Source organism: Dipodomys spectabilis, unplaced genomic scaffold, assembly GCF_019054845.1.
Source record: "Dipodomys spectabilis isolate Male_0828 unplaced genomic scaffold, ASM1905484v1 ptg000517l, whole genome shotgun sequence".
Taxonomy (NCBI): domain Eukaryota; kingdom Metazoa; phylum Chordata; class Mammalia; order Rodentia; family Heteromyidae; genus Dipodomys; species Dipodomys spectabilis.
In genome coordinates this window covers 390,152-410,956 of record NW_024871194.1, presented here as the reverse complement: position 1 = coordinate 410,956, position 20,805 = coordinate 390,152, and the positions used below count along the sequence as shown (strand labels likewise).

The 20,805-nt window shown below is 41.6% G+C and overlaps 1 protein-coding gene across 1 annotated transcript in view; it reads left to right on the top strand.

Annotated features, from left to right (window-relative positions):
• LOC122099527 (zinc finger protein 717-like) overlaps positions 1-3,015 on the top strand; it is a 41,077-nt gene extending 38,062 nt beyond the window's left edge. Inside the window, exons 7-8 of the mRNA XM_042670071.1 lie at positions 781-1,723; positions 1,892-3,015. Of these exons, the coding sequence (XP_042526005.1) occupies positions 781-1,723; positions 1,892-2,180 (1,232 nt within the window). The 3' untranslated portion in view covers positions 2,181-3,015. The remainder of the gene's footprint in view (positions 1-780; positions 1,724-1,891) is intronic.
• The last annotated feature ends 17,790 nt before the right edge of the window (positions 3,016-20,805 follow it).

Below are 20,805 nucleotides of genomic sequence, written 5' to 3'. Positions count from 1 at the left end.
AGGCATTCAAGGCAAGCGCTCTACCACTGAGCCACCTTCCCAGCCCCTCTAAAGTAATTCTTAATGAGAAATTAGAACTGAAGAGATGTAGGGATAAACTCCTGGGTAGGTGAAAGGAAAAGGATGTACAAAACACTCTTATGCTCTCTGAAAATAGAAATTATTTCTGTTCCTCACCTAATGGTTGAGAAGCAAAGCAGCAAAATATATGAATTATTTCAATAAAATAAAGCAAAGCAAAGCAATTATTCTTTTCTCAAAGAATATTTGAGAAAAATGCAACCCCAAGAATATTAAAGACAAATCCTAAGGACTCAGCTGAAAACTTTAATAGTAAGTAGTTGAGTAAATTTGAGTAAACATTTCCTCTGCTATAAAAGAAGAAAAACCTGAAACAGAGAAAATCATAATTTTACATTCTAAAATATCAATTACTTTTTTTTGTCAGTCATGGGCCTGAACTCTGGGCCTGGGCACTGTAGCGCTCTACCACTTGAGCCACAGTGCCACTTCCGGCTTTTTCTGCTTATGTGGTGCTGAGGAATCAAACCCAGGACCTCATGCATGCAAAGCAAGCACTCAACCACTGAGCCACCTTCCCAGCCCCTCAGTTATTTTCTTAATTGATACATTAGGGAAAAAAGCATATATTTCTCATGAATCAATTACTACTTCGATATTTAAAAATCTCAACAGGATGGGAGAAAATGTCTTTATCTGCACATCAAGGAATCTTTTGATCTGATTTGTTTTTGTCTTTTTTTGTGTGACTCATTTTAGATGTCCAAGCAATGAAGGATGTGACTTCCTGCCAGGAAAGTCCAGATGAATATCTACGTGAAGTATCAGTCACAAATAGTAACACAGTGGAAGAAAGAACGAGATTAGTAACAACTTCTAATTTGAGCTCAAAAGATAAACTAGAGCTGATTAGGAATAATGGGAACTCTTTAGGGATGAGGACTGAGGTGTTCATTGAGTATCAGAACATGCTTCCCTATGGTGAGCCTGATGAGGTGCATGTTGCATATAAGCCTCCTGACCAATCCCTCAGATATTTAGATCATTTTAGTCAAAAGGATAAGAGTCCAAATGAGCTGCAGTATTTTGAACATAGTGGAAAAAGGAAGGTATTAAACTCAGAGATCATATTCTTTAGCCGTAATTGGGTTCATGTGAGAGAACCCTCCTGTAAATATAATGAATATAGAGAAGATTATAATAAGTCTACATTCCTTGCACAAGGAGTACATCAGGGAGGGAAAACCACACCTGAATGTGCTGTATATGGAAATTTGTTCTACTTAAGACCTATAGTCAGTACACATCAGAAAATGTACAAGGGAGACGATCCTTGTATTTGTAGTGAATGTGAGAAATTTTTCAGGAAGAAAATACACCTTACAAAACCTCAGAGCAAATATCCAGAGGAAAAATCCAATGAGTATATCCAGTGTGCAAAATCTACCTCTCAAAAGTCAAACCTGACTTTCCAACCTCAAACACCCATAGAAGACAAACCTTATGAACATGAGGAATGCAGGAAATTTCAGAAGTCAGCTCTCAGCAGGCATCAGAGAGCTTACATGGAAAAGGAACCTTATGAATGCAACCAATGTGGCAAATCTTTTACCTGTAAGGAACATCTTGATGTTCATCAGAGAATACACATAGGAGAGAAACATTATGAATATAAGAAATGTGAAAAGTCCTTCACCCAGAAGTCACAGAACAACAGACAAAAGTTATGTCACACAGCAGAGAAATTATTTGAATGTAACAAATGTGGAAAGTCTTTCACACGGAAGTCACACCTCACTTCGCATCAGATAACACACACAGGAGAGAGACCTTATGAATGCAACCAATGTGGAAAGCTTTTCAGGTGGAAGTCAAACCTCACTTTGCATCAGAGTACACACACAGGAGAGAAACCTTATGAATGCAACCAATGTGGAAGATCTTTCAGAATCAAGTCACACCTCACTTCACATCAGAGAACACACACAGGAGAGAAACCTTATGAATGCAACAAATGCGGAAAGTCTTTCAGAAGGAAGTCACATCTCACTTCACATCAGAGAACACACACAGGAGGAAACGTTATGGATGTAACACGAGTGGGAAGTCTTTCAGAGGCAAGTCAGACCATTTTGCATCAGAGAACACACACAGGATAGAAGCCTTATGAATGTAGCAAATGTGGAAAGTCTTTCATACGGAAGTCATTCATCCCTTTGCATGAGGGAACACACACAGGAGAGAAACCTTGTCAATGTAACAAGTGTGGAAAGTCTTTCAGAAAAGAAGTCATACCTCACTTTGCATCAGAGAACACACACAGGAAAGAAACCTTATGAATGTAACAAATGTGGAATGACTTTCAAGTGGAGATCAGATCTTGGCAGACATAACAGAATTCACACTGGTGAGAACCCTTATGAAAGTAACAAATGTGGAAAGTCTTTCCCCTGAAAGATATACCTCAGTGATCATCAGCGAAGTGACTCACCTAGGAGAAAAGAAAACTAATGAATATAGCAATGTGCAATGGCCTTTAATGAGAAATCAGTCCCCAGTGTATCCAAAAACCTACACAGGCGAGTATAGTAAATGTATAAAAAACACTTTTCCAGAAGTCACATCTTTACAGGTATCAGAGACCTGGACCCATGACAGAATCTCTGTGAAAGTAACTGTTAGAGGAGTTTGGTCAACCAGCAGTCAACTGATTCATGGCAGAGGTAAGCTAGGTTTAATGGGAAACTATTCTTTACACTCTGGTAGTCAGTGACCCATTTCTCATTCTCTCATTGTGTTGCGTGGGGATGATGTAGCTGCATTATTTAAAGGATTTGGACACAGTAATAGACATTCACTACTTCCAGGCTTGCACAGTAATTAAAAGAGTGAAGTCTTTTATAAGAAGGAATGGTTTTTCACAGTAATTTTATAAGCTCTTCTCAGAAATAAGAGCTGCAGGCCTTTCGGGCTGGAGTCAGATCATCTACAAGGTGTTTTGTGGAGCAATACATTAAAAAAAAAAAAACTTTACAGATTTGAGCCAATGATATGAGAATATAGATTTCTCTACTGCTCCCCTAAATTCTTCCACTGTATTTGTGGTCCATGCATTATTTCTTCCACTGTATTTGTGGTCCATGCATTATAACACAAATGAGTATTTACAGTTTATTTTTTGAAGGGAAGATCTTATGGAAGATACCAGTACTGTATTACAAAATATGCACAATAGTAAAATTTTTTTTATCACCTTTTGCCCTAAATTGATAAAACAAATTCAGAGAACCTGGAAGTACACACATTTGTAGATACATCTTCTTAGTGTATGGGTACAAGTCAAGAGACTAGACATTGTCCTTAAGAATTTTATCTTAATGCTAATGCTCTACCATTTGAGCCACCAGCTTCACTTCCAGTTTCTTTGGTGGGCAAATAAAGATAAGAGTCTTAACCATTTTGTTTTGAATGTGTAACCCCTAAATGACTTTTTTTTTTTTTTTTTTTTTTTGGTCAGTCATGAGGCTTGAACTCTGGGCCTGGGCACTGTCCCTGCACTCTTCAATTCAAGGCAAGTGCTCTACCACTTGAGTAACAGTGGCACTTCTGGTTTTCTAGTGGTTTATTGGAGATAAGAGTCTCACGGACTTTCCCATCCGGGCTGGCTTTGAACCGTGATCTCAGATCTCAGCCTTCTGAGTAGCTAGGATGACAGTTATGAGCCACTGGCACCCGGCATGACTTACTTTTTTTATTCACCTAATCACTGATGATGTGTCACTTGTGATTGATTCACTCTTAGCCCATTCTGTAGTTCTGCTAAGTAAGCTATAATACAAGTGTAGAGGATGTGAAGAGCCTAGGTTTTCTCACTGTTCTGGAGTCTGAAAGTGAAGTTCTCAAGAGGATGAATATCTCTCTCCAACTCTGTTCAGATAATTGTGCCAAAACACAATGAAGACATAGTTTTTATTCAATTCTATTCTGGTAGTAATGTAAAAAAATTAGAAATGTGGAAAAAATGAGGAACTAAGGCTAGTTAGAAGATGGTTACAGAAATCCCAGGGATGAGGGAGACAAGTCAGTAGGACTGTGCTAGACATTTGGTATGGTAAAATTCAGGTAAAAAGTCATCCTCGTCACTTCAAAATACTGTATGTACAATATTATGTTCCATATTTTCATTGTGCAGTGACTTCATATCCAAAACCCAGAATACATGTATTTCTTTGTGATGAGAAGTCATCTATCATTTGTAATCTCATGAAGAATTTATATTAAGTTAAGGAAGATATTATATTAAGCCAACCTGGTATAGAAAAATACTTAGTAATCTGTCATAAAATTGGAAGTTAAGAAAAATAGAACCAACTTCTCATAGAGGTTGAGAGTAGGATAGCTGACTCTGTGACAGTAATATTTCTTTACAATCATTTATCTGACTACAATTATATTGTACTTATTTTGAAGTACAGTGTGTTGTTCCACAGTTTCATCATGCAGTGATTGCATATCCAACAGCCAGAATGCATACATTTCTTTGTGAGAAGGCTGTCATTTGCAGGCTCAGGAATGATCCAGAAAGACATTAAGTGAAATAGCCAGGCAGAGAAAGACATTGAGCAATCTCACCCAAAAAGGGAAGCTAACAAAAATAGAACCAAAAATAGAATACTTGTTACCAGACGAATGAAGAGATTGTTCCATGTCTCCAGGAGTCTCTGTTCAGGATTTTGGTCTTCTTTGTCCTTTAGTGTCATTGCCATGAGTCAGTGTGTGCTTTTGAACACTTTCCAGTATGGCATGTGCTTAAATATCACAGACTGTTTATGTGGAAATGCCTTCACTGAGAGGAGTTTACATAGAAAAAACATCAGAGAAAATCGTGACAGAAATCAGGTTTGTGGCCGACAGAAATCAGGTTTGTGGCCTGATGTCCTGGTTTCAAATGGAACTTGGAATCTATACAATGTATAGATGAATTGATTCATTTTTTAAAAATATTTGCTTTGTGAAATACCAACATGAAACCACTTTGCACAACTAGCATGAATACAAAACAAATAAGAACACTGTTCAGAAAGAAATGTACTCAATACCTGACTTCAGTAACTGTGACCCCTCTGTATATCACCTTTACCATAACAATGTTTAAAAAAAGACAAAAAAAGAGGAATGTAAGATAGGTTCTGTTAAGGATGTATGTAGCAATGGGAACAGGGATGGTGAACAGATAGGGTAAAGGAATGTGAATATGGTCCAAAAAAACTGTGTGTGTGTGTGTGTGTGTGTGTGTGTGTGTATGTATATATGTGTACATATATATACATATATATATGTATATATATATATTATATATGGAACTTGCTGGCATTGATTTTGTTGTTATTGTTAGTGTTTTCTGCCATTCCTAAGGCTTGAACTCAGGGTGTGAGCACTGTGCCTGAACTTCTTTTTGCTCAAGACTAGCACTCTACCCGCTTGAGCCACAGCACCACTTCTGGCTATTTTTTTTTGTTTATGTGGTACTGAGGTATCAAATCCAGGGCTTCCTGTACGCTAGGCAAACACTGCCACTATGCCACATTCCCAGTCTTGCTGACATTGTTTGAAGAAAGGGGATGAGGAAGAGAAGAGAGTAAGGCTAAATTCATATGCATATATCAAAATATCACAATGCACCTCCTTTGTTCAACTAATGCATGCTAATTAAATATAAGGGAAAATAGCATAGTCAAAGAATTATAGGGTACAAAAGAATGTTCAACCTTCCAGGTGCTGGTGGCTCTTGCCAGTAATCTGAGATCTGAGGATCACAGTTCCAAGTCAGCCTAGTAAGGGAAGTCTGTGAGACTCTTACCTTCAATTCATCACCAAACAAAACAACCTAGAATTTGAATTGTGGCTCAAGTGGTAGAGCACTAGCCTTGAGCACAAAAACTTAGGGAAAGCCTTTAAGCCCTGAATTGAAGCTATATTTTTATGTCATAGTTGTCATAGATGTCAAATGCATTGTGATGTCATAGTTGATGATGCTACTTTATTTAAAATGAATCAATTACTGATATAGTTGGTTTAGTAGAGGTCATAAACAAAACTGATTAGTAGGCAGGCTCATTGTTTGTTCGTTGTTCTTGTGTTTTTCCTTTACTTATCCCCCCTTTTCCTTATCTAGTTGTAACTGGATATTTCATTTCATTCCATTTTCTCTTTTCACTTTTGATGCTCTAACCATGGGACTTGCACATGGAAGGTAGGTACTACACATCAGTCTAGTCTTTTTTTTTTTTTTTTAACATAAAAGTGTGCTTATTTAGTCAATTTCCCCTGCTATATAAAATATAAACTTACCAGTGACTTTAGTTTACTTTCAATAGTCCTTTACAGTGAGTGCAGTGGCCCAACAGAGAAGAGACTCAGTTCCTCTGCTGTCCCTTATAAATTTCACTTTTCCACAAACTAGCATCAACGGATATATTTCTGCTCTTATTACATTGAACACAATGTCATTTGTTGGGGTAGATAAGAAAAGTGAAGAAAACCTTTTCACTTATTTATTGTGAGTTTGACTGTTCCATCTTGCTGTACACTTAAGGTTCTCACTCTTGTGATTTCAGGTCTCCATGAACTACTTTTCAATTTGTTTTCTTTTTAGGACACAGGTGATACTACTGGTGATGAATCTATAACTTAGCACTTTATAAGGATATGCCATAAACTTGAGCCTTACCCAAAGCCCTTAAGTATTTTTGTTTACTTCGGACATTTTTGTGAATTTGTAACAATAGGTAAATCTAAAGGGTTGTTTCAGAGATTGAAATCCTCTTACTTAGGCCTATGTAGCTAGAATGATAAGCATGATCCATAATATCTCACTTATTCAAGCTATACCTGATGGCAAGCTATTTCATTTCTGCTTTTTTTTTTCTGAGCTAATGAGCTTAGAGCCTCTGAGTTTTCCTTGAGTTGTTTCAATGTTGGTGCTGTATCCCTGAAAGCCATGCTCCAGTTTGACAGTTTAGTAATTAAAGATAAATCTGAAATACTGCCTGACTTTACTGTAATGTTTGATTTTGGTTGTGATCCTCAGATCTCAGGCTGCTCAGTTTTTCCCCCCCACCTTTTAGAAAGTCTTCATTGCTCCTTTACTTTGAAGGATAATTTAAATGGCTACCAATCTTATGATTGGACAGGTTTTTCAACATTAAGATATTTAGTTCTGTGCTGTACCTATCCTAGCAAAGACACTTGGGGACATCTCCCAGCTCTGAGAGGAAGAAAGAAAGAATTGATGGGAAAATAATTCTCAAAAGAAGAATATTTAATATTTGGTGAATCTGAGAATTATTCTTTTAGAACTAGCACTCAAGAAAATAGCTTTTACAGTTAGCAATTTTTTAATGGTTTTTTTTTTTTTTTGGTAAAATACTGTTCAGAGGGTTTACAGTTACATGAGTAAGGTAATGAGTACATTTCCTATCAAGCATTGTTACCACCTCCTTTGTTTTTCCCCTACCATCCCTTTCCACCTCCCCAACTCATCCCTTAACCCCTCCCTGAAGTTGTAAAGTTTGTTTTCAACAAAGTCTCTTGCACATCTCATTGCTACAATGGGTCAACCTGTATCCTTATTTCTGTATTTTGTTATTTCCCTTCCCCTCCCCACATTATAAAAATGTATATACAAGATGCAGGGCACCAGAATCAAATACAGTGGAAACGGGTTATACCATGGGGGTAGAACATACAAAAGAAACAAAATCATGTAGTACATTATCAGTACATTAAAAACTACAGCAAGAACTACACAAGAGGTGTCCTTATCTTGGGGTTCATTTCACTTGGCATCAATATGCAAATTCTTTAACTGTTCAAAAAATGATGCAGAGGCTCTGTCATTTTATAGTGTTTGAATATAACAACTAATACCCTTCATTTACATGGACACAGAAAAGTTGACCTAAATTTAAAATTCTTAGAGCCAAGGTAGATGCCATTATATATTTAAGTAATTAAACATATGCTGCAGGCATTTAGAACCTGTTTTTTACCTGAGGAAGTGCTTAACTAGTAAACCAAGACCAGGACTCCAGATCCTATATAACCCAGTCATTCCTGATAAGGCCTGAACTGTTTGCTTAAATTAAAACCTCTACTTTCACACTTTCATGAATAATTTTTTGTGTGCTGATCTGCGGTCTTGAACTCAGGACCTGAGTGCCATCCTTGAACTTTTATCTTTTTTCAACCAATGCTTTCACTGTACCACCTGAACCACAGTTCTGCTTCACAATTTTTGGTGGTTAATTGGAGGATTTCCTGCTGGGGCTGGTTTCAAGTGAGATTCTCAAATATTGGCCTCTAGAAAAGCTAGGAATAAAAGAATGAGTCCTAGGGGCTGGGCTAAAGTAACCTTTTCTCCCTGGGCAAAAGAAATTTTATCCAGAGCCTCTCCTGGGGCTTCCTAGGGCTGTGGCAATTCCAGTATTTATTTTAATTGTTCAAACAGGGCCATTAAGTCCTGGCCATGATTCCATTTACAACATAATGACTGTAGACTAACATGCCCAGAGATGGCTAGGTTGCTAGCTTAACTTAATATGCACGGACCACAATATCCCACTGATTCAAATTACATCTGCTGGTAACATTTTGTCATTGCTATTATTATTATTACTTTGCCAACACATAGGTTTCAGCTCAGAATTTGAGGGTTCTCTTGAGTTTTCCACTCAATGATGGTGCTCTACATCTTGAGACAGTTCCACTTCTGTCTTTTGGTGGCTAATTAATGATTACATGGCAAGCATCCTTTCAGAGTTATTGCTTACTGGATTGGTAAGATACCCTTTCCTTCTTTTACTTTAAGACCGTCAATTAAAAATGAGCCAATTACACTAGCGCATGTATGTAATCCTAGCTACTAAGGAAAGCAAGATGAGAAAGACAGTATTTCTAGGCCATCTCATGCAAAAGCTTCATGAAATGGTATCTTAGCCAATAAAAGGATGGCTCTGGTGACATGTGCCTAACTTTTTTGCCACTTGTGACATGTAGTTATAAAAATTAGTGTCTAGAAATGCCGAGGCAAAGAAGCAAGACACTAATTGGAAAAATAAGTGATACAAAAGGGCTTCTGGTATGGTTTTAAATGGTAAAGGAAATCTCAGAAATGTGTGCCCCTGAGTTCAAACCAGAGGACCACTAATATGAACAATACAAACAATAAATTCTTTTTTTTTTTTTTTTGTCGGTCGTGGGGCTTGAACTCTGGGCCTGGGCGCTGTCCCTCAGCTCTTCAGCTCAAGGCGAGCGCTCTACCTCTTGAGCTACAGCGCCACTTCCAGTTTTCTGGTGGTTTATTGCAGATAGGAGTCTCACAGTCTTTCCTGCCCCGGCTGGCTTTGAACCGTGATCCTCAGATCTCAGCCTCCTGAGTAGCTAGGATTACAGGCGTGAGCCACCAGCACCCGGCTAAAACAATAAATTCTTGAAAATATTCTTTGTAGGCATTTGAATGTCGCTTATGAAATGATAGGAAAACAGACTTCTACCCACTAATTGTGAAAATACCTTTGAAAATGGCAATAAGATGTTCTAAACCTTCTGCTTGCTGTCCCTTTCTTTGGAATTAATGAGTCCTGCATGGAACTAGAAGTTAAGAACTCATGATCTATCACGGCACCAGTGCCTCACATCTGTGTTCTTAGTTAACAGTATGAGATCTAAAGATCACAGTTGCAAGCCATACTAGGTAGGAAAGACTGTGAGACTGTTATCTCCAATTCACCACCACCCAAATTGCCATAAGTCATGCTGTGATTCAAGTGATAAAATGTTAGCGCTTTTGGTCTTTTATCACAAAGCTCAGGTACAGTACCCAGCCCCTAGGTAGAAACCTGAGGACTGGCACAATTTTAAAAATGGCTCATGTGCAAAGAAGTTGCCATTTCTGTATAAGCCTAAATTACTCCATATAGTAACATCACTGTCCCTCAATTTAAGTTGCTTTTTCAATGTCATATAAGCTAGGGTACTGATAGACTTTCACATAGAGTTTGGTATCTTCATTCATGTGAGTGCACATAAGTATATCTTTATGTTTCTGAGGAAGTCATAGGTTCTTTCAGAGGTACAAGTTACTATGTAGGGCAATGTGGCCCACATCTATAAATTCTGGATTGATGCCTTTGAAGAGCAATCTCAGCACATGAATATGGTTAAATATTTCAGTATACTTTAAATGGCAGCATGAGAGATAAGAGTTAACTAGTGATCATTTAAGATCCCAAAAGACCAATATGTTTGAATGTGGAAAGTGTTCTTCTGGTCTGGGGCCATACATGTAGGAGAAACACTGTTTTCATCTTAAACTTTTTAGATGTGAGTTAGTATTTTGTTGTTCTCCCCTTACTGTTTACAATTCATTGAAAGAAGGATGAATGATAGGATGTGTAGTTTCAGCTCATTGTAAAAGCTCCTGTGTCCTGAGATGAAAAGGGGTGAACCATGACCTGGATGCACAACTACCCTACCCAGTGGCTAACACTGGAGTGAGTCACATAATTTTTCAGAAAGTCAAAGGTCCAACCATAAAGTTCATCCTGTAGTAATTTCCAAAGTTAGGCTTTAGAAGATTTCTGCCTTTGGGGCTGGGAAGGTGGCTAAGTGGTAGAGCGCTTGCCTTGCATGCCTGAGGCCCTGGGTTCATTCCTCAGCACCATATAAGCAAAAAAGCCGGAAGTGGCGCAATGGCTAAAGTGGTAGAGTGCTAGCCTTGAGCTGAAGAGCTGAGGGACAGTGCCCAAGCCCAGAGTTCAGGCCTACGACCGGACCCCCCCCCCAAAAAAAAAAAAAAAAAAAGATTTCTGCCTTCGTATGAAAGATTTCAATTCTAAATTATATTTTCAGATTTCCAATAACCAAAATGAATGTTACAGGATAAATTATGCAATAAGGCATCTGTGTATGTCTGTATTGCAGAACGTACTGATGTCTTTAGAGAGCCATCATCACCAGGAACAGTTAATGCCACCTAAAGTCCTCACCCTGAAGCACCTGCTCTTCAGAGATTAAGCATTCAAACAAGAAGCTCCAGTTCCCTGGAGCTATGTAAAGGACAAAAGTCCTACAGAGCAGGATGGTAGGTGAACCTAGCTTAACCTTGAATGATGCGCCCCAGAGTCTGGGAGGGACAGAAGTTGGAATGCTGAGCACAGTGGGCCCTGAACAAGGCTATCATCATGGGATTTCCACTAGACCCTCAGAGGTAACACAGGGCCCACTTGCATTACTGTAAGCACTTTCATGACTTTCTGTTTGTCCATTTCTATTTGTCTTCCCCATAGTTATCACAATGTTAAGGGTATATTTTTTCTATCCTGTGTAACACATCTTCTCTTTTTTTGTCCCATCCATGGATTTTTTTTTTTCTTTCAGGTTTCTGGATCTCAGACAGTAGTGTTTGAAGTTCATATTGCAGCGATCTCTGTACTCTGACAAAAGTACTATCTGGGGCACCCACAGCCAACTGTCTTTTCACTCACTTTTAAGCCAAACAAAACAAATTCTTTTGTAGTGCTCATTCTAAATCTAATATTTGTTACCAAAAGTTTGTGATGGAGACTCATCTGGTGTGGATGTTAATTGGGCTGTCAGGTTATACTAGACCTAAAAATGGAAGTTACTTGAAGGAAAAGTAGGGAGCCAGCTGAGGAGAGGAGGGCAGTACTGAGGCCTTCATGTGACAGGCAAGTCTAGCAGGCACCTTGGGATAGAAGGAGAAGCTCAGAATGAGGCCTCTGCTGACCATCAGTCTGTCATCAGCACAGCATGGCATCTCTCGCATGGACCAGGGGGCTATAGGGGCCTGGGCAGAGCCCAGGTACATGGGTACCTGTAAGGTCATCAGCCTTCCCTCGAGAGTTAGACCTGATTTCAGGTCTGACCCAGAGGCCTTTTCTATGGATGGGTTCTCTCAAAAATTTGTTTTGAAAATGGACTATACAACTTTGAAGGAAGGGAAGTCAGGAGGGGAAAACTAGGGAGAGGCTGGGGGAGAAGTCACACTGTTCTAAAGGAAATGTATTCATTACCTGATTTATGTAACTGTAATCCCTCTGTGCATCATCTTTACACTAAAGTTTAAAACAAAAAGTCATGCCCTTGCTTATCTGCCAACCCCAACTATTATTAAACTATGAGCCCCAAATTAAAGTTAGGTATGTTACCTCTAGTCACAGGTTGATGGGTAACTTTGTTTCATTTATATATGTTTGTAGTCATGAAGTGAGAGATTGGGTTGAGAAGGATGGGAGGATATTGAAAGGTGTGACATTAGTCAAGATTCATTGAACTAATAAACTGATTTGAATAATACTTTCTTGACATGAGTACTTAAAATAGAAATATAATTTTAAAAAATTTTGTTTTCATAGTTTGTTTCTGAGCAGCAGATAATGAGATGATCAGTCTAGAGGTTCCATTGGGCTGTAACAGCTCATTTCCCTCTCAGTACCTTCAGACCTTTCCAAAATAGGTCTGATGTGTTCCCTTTCTTCTGTGAATTGGCACACTATGTTGTTACATGGTGGAAATACTCTACTGATATGTATTTATCATCCATAACTAAGATGACTAATCCAAAAATTCATAGGAAACTTTGCACAAGATGCCTGGACTAGAGCTGGGGGAGGGGAGGAACAATGCTGGTTATAATCACAATTCCAAAGTTCTAATTTGCTACAGCTCTACAGTGACAGAAACAGTTTGATAATGGTACAAAAATAAGACTGAAGAACAATGGAACAGAAGTCCCAAAAGTAGCCTATATACTTACAGCCATGTAATACTTGACAAGAAATACATAGAAGTTGACAAAAAGACCCTATCTTCAACACATCACACTAGGGAAACTAGATATCCATATGCAGATGAGTAAAACTGAATCCCACAGCCTGTTGCATTTTACTACTATCAATTCAGAAGATTCCAGAAAAGCTCAATGTAAAACGTGAAGCCCTTAAATTACTACACAAGAAGTAGGAGGAATGTTAGAACTTAATGCGCATAGGAGGAACTTTTTGAATAGACGTCAGGGGCTGATCAGATCACAGAAAGAATTGACAAATAGGATTACATCAAACTAAAACATTTCTGCATAAGAAAGGATGTACTTAATAAGCTAAAAGCCTGTGGACTAGAGGAACTTTTCTGGCTATACATCTGACAAGGACTTAATTTCCAGAATATACAGAAAGATCAATAAATGCTCAAAGAAGTGATCTGATCCAATGTATAAATTGGCAAGCTAAATATAGATGTATCATAAGTTAATGGCCAACAAATTTGAGGAAATGTTCAATGTCTTTGGCCATAAAGGAAATGAGAATTAAAGCCACATTGACTTTACATCTCAGCCCAATGTCAATTATGAAAAATAAAAAGTTTCTGTTGGGGATTCAGGAGAAGAGAAAATCCTATTATGCAGTTAGAATTTAAAAGGTACAGCCACTGTGGAAGGAAGTTTTGAATTCTTCAGAGAACCAATACTAGAAGTACATATGATCCAGCTATACCACTCGTGAGCATTTACCCAAAAGATTACAAATCAGGCTACACAAGTCATTTGCATACCTATGTTCATTGTTGAATTATTCATCATAGACAAGTTATGGAAACAGCCCAAATGCCCTTCAATGGACAAATAGATCAAGAAAGTAGAATTTTTAGGGAATACATAATTCATTAGCAGGGAAATGAGTGAACCTGGAAAAAAATTGTTATATGAAGTCAATAAGGCTCAGGAAGACAGTCACACTTAAATTACACACACACACACACACACACGGAACCAAGACATTCTGGAGAGGATGGTGCACAGAAGTTCCTGTGACATAGGTCCTGGCTACTGTGTGGACCCTGAGGTCTGGGTGTGGGATGGGCGTGGCTTAGGGGCCCAGAATCTTGTACTGTCAGGTTGACTGGGCAGTGGATCTCCAGCTGCAGTCTCCTTTGGTCTCTTCTCCCCTGTCAATGGCCTGTATGGCACCTGCCTAGCTATCAGCTCTTGGAGGAAGTGGGGTACAGCAACAGAGCCTAGCCAGGAGGTCAGTTTAGGGCCGGTCCACCAGCCCAGGCATTCCCTGAAGCTAGGGTGCAGGGCAAGCATGATCACAGAGTTGTCTACAAACAGAAGCAGGAAGTGGGAATACTGAGTAGGGTCTTCATCCTTTGGACCTCATAATCTCACCCTCCTTAGTAGCTAGGATTACAAGCATGAGCCACCAGCAAGAGACAGTGTCAGAAACAACTACAGCACCAACACAAACTGAACACGCTAATTTAAGAAAGAAATACATCCCCAATGGGTAAAGGCAAGCTCCAAATACTGCACCTAGGAGGGAAGCATGTATTGGAGAACAATTTAGCTTTCCTTCCTTCTCACAGCCCTGATAGGCCCCTGCTGCTGCATGTACCCTAGATTTATGGGCCACCTTTTCTGTCTCTTGGCCAGTTTTTGGAGCTTTCCTCACCGCTGAATTACATCTTTTTTCATTTCTTCATTCTTGGTGAAATCTTCACAACTTTAACTTCACATTTTGATTATGACACCATCCGCTCATTGTGACAACAAAGCTATGATGACATGGTCACATGACGTCACCTTGTCATGGTGAGGTCCAAGACACAGACGGTGACTGTCTATTGTGTGATATCCTTCTATTTCACAGGTGGCATGTGGGTTGATTACAGAAACTCAAACCCTCTGTGACCTCCTATTGTGTGACCTCGTGTTGTCGTTTCCAAACCATGAGCTCATTTTGACATCACAAAACTAGAATGGCATCACAGCATATTGCATCTCATGGTCATTGCCATTCCCTAGACAACTGGTGAATGGCTATTCTGTGGTTTCATTGTATTTCACAGGTTTCATATGGGTTGATAACAAACTCATTGTGACCTCAGGCATTGTGACATCATAATGCCTTTGTGACATCACAGTGCCATTGTGATATCACTGTGCACATGTGCTTTCACAAGTCTAGTATGACCTCATAACTTTGTAGAAACCTCATTGCCTCTGGGACTTCAAGCTACTTCTGTGAACTGGTATCCATATGCTAAGCTAGTAGTAATTGACTTGGATATGCCATTTTGATGTTACAAATTCGTGGTGATGTCACAAACACATTGTGACATAACATTGTCATTGTGACATCACTATCATATTGTAACACCAGAAAGCTATGGTGACCCCTGAGCACCTCTAAGAAAAACTCATTGCCTTTGTGACATCACAGTTCCTTGGTGTTCCCATATCCTCATTGTGAACTAGGGATCAGACATGCCATTCTAGCATCACAAACGCTTTGGGACATCACAACCAATGGGACGTCGCATTGTCATGCCACCACGAGTTCATTGTGACATCACAAAACTACAATGTTGTAGTAGTATGACATCACCTTTTCCTTGAGATGCCGTAGACACACGTGGTGATTGCCTATTTTGTGATTTCCTTTTCCTTCAAAGCTGGCATGTGAGTTGATAACAGAAACACATTGTGACCTCATAAGCACAGTGACATCACAATCCCTTTGTGACATCACATTGCCAAGGTGACATCACAATCCCTTTGTGACATCACAAGCCTGTCTTGTCCCCCTCACTTTTGTGACATACTACCCCCCGGGATATCTTAGACACTTTTTGAGCTGATAGTCTGTTTCTGACCTCATCCCATTTCACATAGGACATGTGATATCAGAAATCTTTAGTGATCTCATGAACACTGGGAAATCACACTTCCAGGTATCATGACCATTGTGTCACACTGTGACATCACAAACTTCATTAGGACTTCACTTTGGTACCAACACTTGCCTTTAGAGATGCCGCAGTCCCTTCGTGGACTCATATACTCATCATGAGTTAATGAAAATTAAGATCCAACTTGCCATTGTGATGTCACTACTCCATAGTGACAAGAAAAGCCTACTGTGGCCTCATGACCACTATAGCATCTCCCACCACTTGTGACATGAAAATGTCATTATGACATGATATAGTGATATCACATTGCCATTGTGATATCTCTGTTCCACTGTGGGTTTTCACAAAGCTAGTATGACCTCATAAGTCTTTGGAAAGTTCATGGGCTTTGGGCCTTGAAGCTCCTTCTGTGAACTGTTATCCCTATTGTGAACTAGAGCAATTGCAATTGAACATGTCATTGTGAGATGCCACATTTGTTGTGACATCACACATCTATTGTGACCTCATCACCACTGTGACATCACAAACCCATTGTAACATCACATTGGCTTTGGGATATCATGATTGTGATCATGGTGATCATGGTATGGCATCCCGTACCTCTTATGACCTCTTAGCATCTTTCCAAAAGCACCTGGCATTTGTGACGTCACGGTCTGTCCCTTGGTGTACCCGTTTCCTCATTGTGAATTAATGATCATTGAGATCCCATGTAGCCTTGTAACACCACAAACCTTTTGTGACATCTTCACGACTGTGACTTCACATTTTGATTATGACACCATCCACTCATTGTGACATCAGAAAGTTATGATGGCATGGTTGCATCATGACATCACCTTGTCCTGGTGAGGTCCAAGACACACACGGTGACTATTCTGTGATTTCCTTCTATTTCAAAGGTGGCATGTGGTTTGATTATGGAAACTCATTGTGACCTCATAACCATTGTGACTTCACAATCCCTTTGTGACATCACATCGACATTGTGATCTTACTAACGCACGGTGACATCGCAAACCTGTCCTGTCCTCATACCTTTTGTGACAAGCTTTCCTTGTGATAACTTAGGCCCTTTGTGAGCTCACAATCTCGTTCCAACCTCATCACATTACAGGTATGGCCTGTGTGATGTCAGAAATCCACTGTGCCATCATGACCACTTTGACACCACACGGCCATTTGTCATGAGCATTGGGTCACATTGTGACAACAAAACCCTCTTAGGAGTTCACCACCTTTGTAGCCACACATGCCTTTGGAGACTTTCCATCCCCTTTGTGACCTCATAATACTCACTGTGATGTGACAACAACTGAGATCTGGTAATAGCCTTCCGATTGGGACATCACAGAACTACAGTGACATCATAGCATTATGCCATCACGTGGTCATGGTGATGTGACAGACACATTTGAGGAGGCCTATTCTGTGATTCCATTCTAATTGAAATGTGGCATGTGGGTTGATACCAGAAACTCATTGTGACCTCATAGCCATTGTGACCTCATAAAACACCGTGACATCACAAAACATTGTGACATCACCACCCAATTGTAACACCACACTGCCATTGTGACATCATGATCACATTGTGGCCTCTCCTACTTACTATGACCTCTTAGTACTGTGAAACAACAAATGAGCTTTGTCACATTACAATCCCATTGGTTACCCATACACCTCATTGTGAACTAATGACAATTGAGCTCAGACATGATATTAGAATATTACAAACCCTCTGTGACTTCCTCACCAGTGTGACATCCCATTGGCTCATTGTGACATCACAATACTTCAATGGCATCACAGAATATTGCATCACATGAACATCATGATATCCTAGATACCTGGTGAATGGCTATTCTGTGATTTCATTGTATTTCACAGGTTTTATGTGTGTTGATATCAGAAACCCGTTGTGACCTCATAGGTATTGGATATCGCACTGCCTTTGTAACATCACAGTGCCATTGTGATATTACTGTGCAAGTGTGCTTTCACAAATGTAGTATGACCTCCTAACTTTGTAGAACCTCATTGCCTTTGGGACTTCCAGCTTCTTCTGTGAACTGGTATACCCATGGTAAGCTAGTAGTAATTGACTTGGATATGCCATTTTGATGTTACAAACTTGTGGTGATGTCACAAACCCATTGTGACATCATTGCCACTGTGACCTTACACACACATTGTTGACATCACATTGTCGTTGTGACATCACCATCATATTGTAGCACCAGAAAGGTATGGTGACTCCTGAGCACCTTTGAGAAAAACTCATGGTCTTTGTGACATCACAGTTCCTTGTTGTTCCCAAATCCTCATTGTGAGCTAGAGATCAGACATGCCATTGTATTATCACAAACTCTTTGGGACATCATCAGTGTTACATCATTGTCATGACACCATGAGCTCATTGTAACATTCCCAAATCTACAATAGTATTATAGCAGTATGACATCACCTTGACATTGTGACATCAGGGACATGTACATGAAGGTGCAGAGGAGGAACTCAGGGCACAGCAGGGGACTTTTGGACATAGATGAGGAGTTGAGGGCATGTGGAGGAGATCCAGGTCCAGAGGAGGAGCTCAGGGCAAATGGGATGAGTTCAGGTTACAGAGTAGGATTTAAGCGTGCAGTGGCGGAGCTGAGGGCGCAGAGGTGGAACTGAGGGCAAAGAGTAGGAGCTCAGGGTGCAGCGGAAGATCTGCGGGTGCAGAGGAGGAGTTGGTAGAGGAAAGGAAGAGGTAAGGGTGTAGAGCAGGAACTAAGGCTCAGAGGGGGAGCTGAGGGCACCAAGGAGGAGCTTAGTGTGCAGAGGAGGAGATGAGGGTGCAGATGGGGGAGCTGCGGGTACAGAGGACATCTGAGGGCACAGTGCAGGATCTGGGGTTGCAGAGGAGGAGCTGATGGTGGAATGAGGAGCTGAGGACCCAGAGTACGATCTCCTGGTGCCCAGGAGGAACTGAGGGCAAAGAGGACCTGAGAGTGCAGAGGAGGATCTGAGGGCACAGAGGAGGAGCTGCGGATGCAGAGGAGGAGCTGAGTCCACAGAGCAGGAGCTGAGGAGTTGAGGGCACAAAGGAGCACAAGAGATGAGGAGGTGAGGGCACAGAGGAGATGAGGGGACAGAGGATGATCTGAGTGCCCAAAGGAGGAGCTGAAGACGAAGAGGAGATGACGGTGCAGAGAAAGAGCTGAGGGTGTGAGGAGGAGCTGAGGGCACAGAGGAGGAGCTGTGGGTGCAGAGGAGGACCTGAAGGGGCAGAGAAGGACCTGAGTGCCCAAAGGAGGATCTGAGGGCAAAGAGGAAGATCTGAGTGTGCAGAGGAGGAACTGAAGGCACAGAAGAGGAGCTGAGGGCACAGAGGAGGAAATGAGGGTGCATAGGAGGAGCTGAGAACTCATAGGAGTTGCGGGCTCACAGGAGTAGCTGAGGGTGCACAGATGAGCTGAGGGCACAGAAGAGGAACTGAGGGCACAGAAGAGGAGCTGAGGGTGCAGAGGAGGAACTGAGGGCACAGAAGAGGAGCTGAGGTGCAGAGGAGGAGCTGAGAATGCAGAGGAATAGCTGCTGGCACATATAAGGAGCTGAGGGTGCAAAGGAGGAGCTGAGGGTGCAGAAGAGGACCTGAGGGCACAGAGGAGGAACTGAGGGCACAGAAGAGGAGCTGAGGGTGCAGAGGAGGAACTGAGGGTGCAGAGGAGGATCTGAGGGTGCAGAGGAGGATCTGAGGGTGCAGAGGAGGATCTGAGGGTGCAGAGGAGGAGCTGAGGGTGCAGAGGAGGAGCTGAGAATGCAGAGGAATGGCTGCTGGCACATATAAGGAGCTGAGGGTGCAAAGGAGGAGCTGAGGGTGCAGAGGAGGAGCTGAGAATGCAGAGGAATAGCTGCTGGCACATATAAGGAGCTGAGGGTGCAAAGGAGGAGCTGAGGGTGCAGAAGAGGACCTGAGGGCACAGAGGAGGAGCTGAGGGCACAGAAGAGGAGCTGAGGGTGCAGTGGAAGAGTGAGGTGCAGTGGAGGAGCTGAGGGCGTCTAGGATGTGCTGGGGACGCAGAGGAGATGAGCGTGGACAGGAGTAGCTGAGAGCGCAGAAGAGGAAGTGAGGATGCAGAGGAGGAGCTGTGGGTGCAGAAGAGAAGGTGGAGGTGCAGAGGAGCTGCGGGACCAATGGAGGAGCTGAGGGTGCAGAGGAGGAGCTGCGCATGCGTAGAAGAAGATCTGAGATCACAGAGGAGGAGGTGAGGATGCAGAGAAAGAGCTGAGGGCTCAGGAGAAGTGCTGCGAGCACAGAGGAAGATCTGAGGGTTCATAGAAGGATGCAGAGGAGGAACTGCGGGCTCAGAGGAAGAGCTAAGGGTGCAAAGGAGGACCTGAGGGGGCAGGAGATGCTGAGGGTGTAGAGGAGGAGTTTGGGGGCTCACAGGAGGAAATCAAGCTGCAGAGGAGGAATGCAGGCACAGAGCAGGAGCTGAGGGTGCTGAGGAGCACCTGAGGGTGCAGAAGAGCTGAGGATGCAGAGGAACTGAGGGCACTGAAGAGGACTTGAGGGCACAGAGTAGGGCTGAGGCCACAGAGCAGGAGCTGAGAGTACAGAGAAGGAGCTGAGGGCACAGAAATGGAGCTGAATGCACAGAGGAGGTGAGGCTGCAGAGGAGGAGGTAATGGCACAGAGGAGCTGAGGGTGTAGAGGAGGAGCTGTGGGCGTAGAGAAGGAGATGAGGTTGCAGAGGAGGAGATGAGGGGGAAGAGGAGGTGCTGAGGGCACCGAGGAGGAACTAAAGGTGCATAGGAAGTGTAAGATCTACTCCTGGATGGTGAGCACACCCCACCCAGTACCTGTGTTATCTAGGCAACTGGGACACCTAGAAGAGGTCACATCTGCATCAGCTGAGGTCACGTCTAGATCTGATGTGGCCACATCTTTCTCCCACCTGGTCCCACCTGCTCTTACCTGGTCCCACCTCCCTTTACCTGGACACACCTTTCCCA